Raw genomic sequence first — 3,122 nt, 5'->3', positions numbered from 1 at the left:
ACGAGTCTCAAAACAACAACTTGGACACCAGAGAGCTTCAAAATGCTGGAAGAGTCAGTCCCTGAGGTTTTTGGCCCCTGAAAGGCCTGAAAGGCTTTCCAGCTCATATTCTGCCAGCTGAGATGAGTCATCCCCAAAGCAGGAGGCACTTCTGCCCTCAGTGCCCCTGTTACCAACCCACAACTACCCTGATCTGAGGAGAAATGACCACTGGAACCATATGCTGGTGAACTGAAGGAACTATATAAGACTTGCACCTGCTAACCATAACCTGGGTCATCCCAAGTCTGTCCCTACCAGAGTAGGAACAGAGGCTTGGTGTCTGTTGTCTTCAAGGAGATAAAAGGTTTCAGGAGGGCAAGAAAAATTCTACGGGATCTCCCCAGGAAACTTCTTGTCTTAAATACTATGGATTTCCATATTCTCTAGTCTGAACCCCTCATTTTCCAGATGACCATACCAAGTCCCAGAGTCAATGGCTGGTTACAGTCATACAGCAATCCAGACAATGAGCAATGTCCTGCACAAAAGCAAGCCATAATTAGCTCTACCCCTAGCACCTCAGGATGTGACTGTATTTGGAGACCGAGTCTTTAAATAATTAAGTTAAAATGAGGCTGTTGGATTGGGCATGGTAGCATTTGGGAGGCTGAGGTGGGTGGATCACAAGGTCAGGAGTTCGAGACCAGCCTAACCAACATGGTGAAACCCTGTCTCTATTAAAAACACACAAAAAATTTAGCCGGGTGTGGTGGCGCATGCCTGTAATCCCAGCTACTCAGGAGGCTGAGGCAGGAGAGTCGCTTGAACCAGAGAGGCAGAGGTTGCAGTGAGCCGAGATCGCGCCACTGCACTCCAGCCTGGGTGACAGAGCAAGATTCCGCGGGCTTGGCGGCAGGGCAGGATTCCGGGCAGGAGCCTTGCCTCTCAGGTGGCGGGCTCTGCGACCCTGCGAGATGGACCGGACGGAAGGCAGTGCCGGGCAGCCTGGCACCGCTGAGCGGTCCCACCGAAGCAGCGTGTCCTCCGTGGGAGCCCGAGCGTCTGACGTGCTGGTATACCTGGCGGATGACACGGTGGTGCCCCTGGCTGTGGAGAACCTGCCCTCGCTCAGTGCCCATGAGCTGCACCACACCGTCCGAGAGGTCCTGCAGCTTCCAGACATCGCCCTGGATGTCTTCGCGCTCTGGCTGGTTTCCCCTATGCTGGAGGTGCAGCTGAAACCCAAGCACCAGCCCTACAAGCTGGGACGCCAGTGGCCGGAGCTGCTGCTGCGCTTCACCAGTGCCCTGGACAACGACGTGGCCATGGATGAGTCTTTCCTGCAGTTCCGAAGGAACGTGTTCTTCCCAAAGCGGCGGGAGCTCCAGATCCTCGACGAGGAGGTCCTGCGGCTGCTCTATGAGGAGGCCAAGGGCAACGTGCTGGCTGCACAGTACCCTTGCGACGTGGAAGACTTCGAGGCTCTGGGCGCCCTGGTGTGCCGCGTGCAGCTCGTGCCTTACCAGCCCAGCTGGCCGGCAGCCTGCGACCTGAGGGAGAAGTTGGACTCCTTCCTCCCTGCCCACCTCTGTAAGCGGGGCCAGGGTCTCTTTGCTGCCCTCCGGGGCCGTGGGGCCAGGGCCAGGCCGGGCGAGCAGGGCCTGCTGAACCCCTACCGCCAGGTGCAGGAGGTCAGCAGCGACGGCCGGTGCGAGGCCGCCCTGGGCACCCACTACCGCGCCTACCTCCTCAAGTGCCACAAGCTGCCCTTCTATGGGTGTGCCTTCTTCCACGGTGAGGTTGACAAGCCAGCCCAAGGCTTTTGGCACCGGGGTGGGCGCAAGCCAGTTTCTGTGGCCATCAGTCTGGAAGGTGTGCAGGTCATCGACAGCAGAGAGAAGCACGTCCTGCTGGGCCTGCGCTTCCAGGAGCTGTTGTGGGACCACACCTCCTCTGAGGAGGAGAAGCCCATCCTGTGGCTGGAGTTCGACGGGGACAGCGAGGGCACACTTGTCAACAAGCTCCTCAAGATCTGCTCCAAGCAGGCTGAACTGATGAGCAGCCTCATTGAGTACTGCATTGAACTGAGCCAGGCGGCGGAGCCCGCAGGCCCCCAGGACAGTGCGACTGGCTAGCCCTCAGACCCCAGATCCTCACCGGCTCCTGCTCAGCTCCCCAAGCTGCGGAGGCAGGGCAGTGTGGTGTCCAGCCGAATCCAGCATCTCTCCACCATCTGCTACGTGGAGGACTGCAAGGGGATCAGGCGAGTGAAGCCGAAGCGCACCACGTCCTTCTTCAGCCGGCAGCTGTCCTTGGGCCAGGGGAGCTACACCGTGGTGCGGCCCAGCGACAGCCTGGAGCAGGGCTGAGGACGCTGCACCAGGCAGGAGGAGGGCAACTGGGGGCCCTGGCCTGGCACTGTCCCCCTGAGGGGCAGGGGCTGGCTGCAACAGTCTCATGGGTCACCACATGGGGAGGGCTGCCTCAGCAGATTTCTCAGACCACGGAGAAGTGACTTTTGGGCCCGGGGCCATGCCCGGGCTGTGCAAAGCTGGCCAGGGCCTCCCGCAGGGCCCCTCTGCAGCCTGCCCTCCCTTCCCCCCCTTCCCCCGGATGCCGGGCCCTGCTGCTCTCTCAGGACCATCCGATCAAGCTGCAGCTGCCACCCTCACCTAGAAACATGCCTTTGTGCCCACCTCAAGATGGGCAGTGTCCCCTGTTCTGAAGTGCCCAGTGGCAGCTCCAGTGGCAGAGGACCAAGGATTGAGGTTTGGGACCTGAAGGTCCAGTGTGTGCCTTTGGCCTCTTCCCTGGACTTGGGTGACCAGTCCCTGCCTTCCTCCTGGTAGTGCTCCACCCCCCAGACTTGGATGACCAGTTTCCTGCCTTCCTCCTGCTGGTGCTCCACCCCCCACTGCCAGGCTGGGCCACCACTCTGAGGAGGGTGGGAGGGGCCTCCCTGGATTGAACCCGGACAGAAACACGGTGAGGGCCCCCACCACACCTCCCTGGTTGAATCAGGAATGGAGGGAGCCAGGCAGGGCCCTACCTGGGGTCCTGTGCCCCTCGTTCTGGTCTCCTTTGCAGGCACGAGACACCAGAAAGAGCATGCCTTTCTGATAGCCTTTGGTGATGTCACT

At 60.0% G+C, this 3,122-nt stretch overlaps 1 protein-coding gene across 1 annotated transcript; it reads left to right on the top strand.

Moving 5' to 3' along the window:
• Positions 1-953: 953 nt before the first annotated feature.
• On the top strand, positions 954-2,351 carry LOC116811743 (FERM domain-containing protein 8-like). Its single transcript, XM_032757077.2, is given in 1 exon segment — positions 954-2,351. A coding segment is annotated over 1 exon segment (1,395 nt). The 5' UTR covers positions 954-956.
• Positions 2,352-3,122: the final 771 nt, after the last annotated feature.

The sequence above is a fragment of the Hylobates moloch genome, unplaced genomic scaffold, assembly GCF_009828535.3.
Source record: "Hylobates moloch isolate HMO894 unplaced genomic scaffold, HMol_V3 SCAFFOLD_7, whole genome shotgun sequence".
NCBI lineage: Eukaryota > Metazoa > Chordata > Mammalia > Primates > Hylobatidae > Hylobates > Hylobates moloch.
This window is presented reverse-complemented; position numbering and strand designations above follow the sequence as displayed.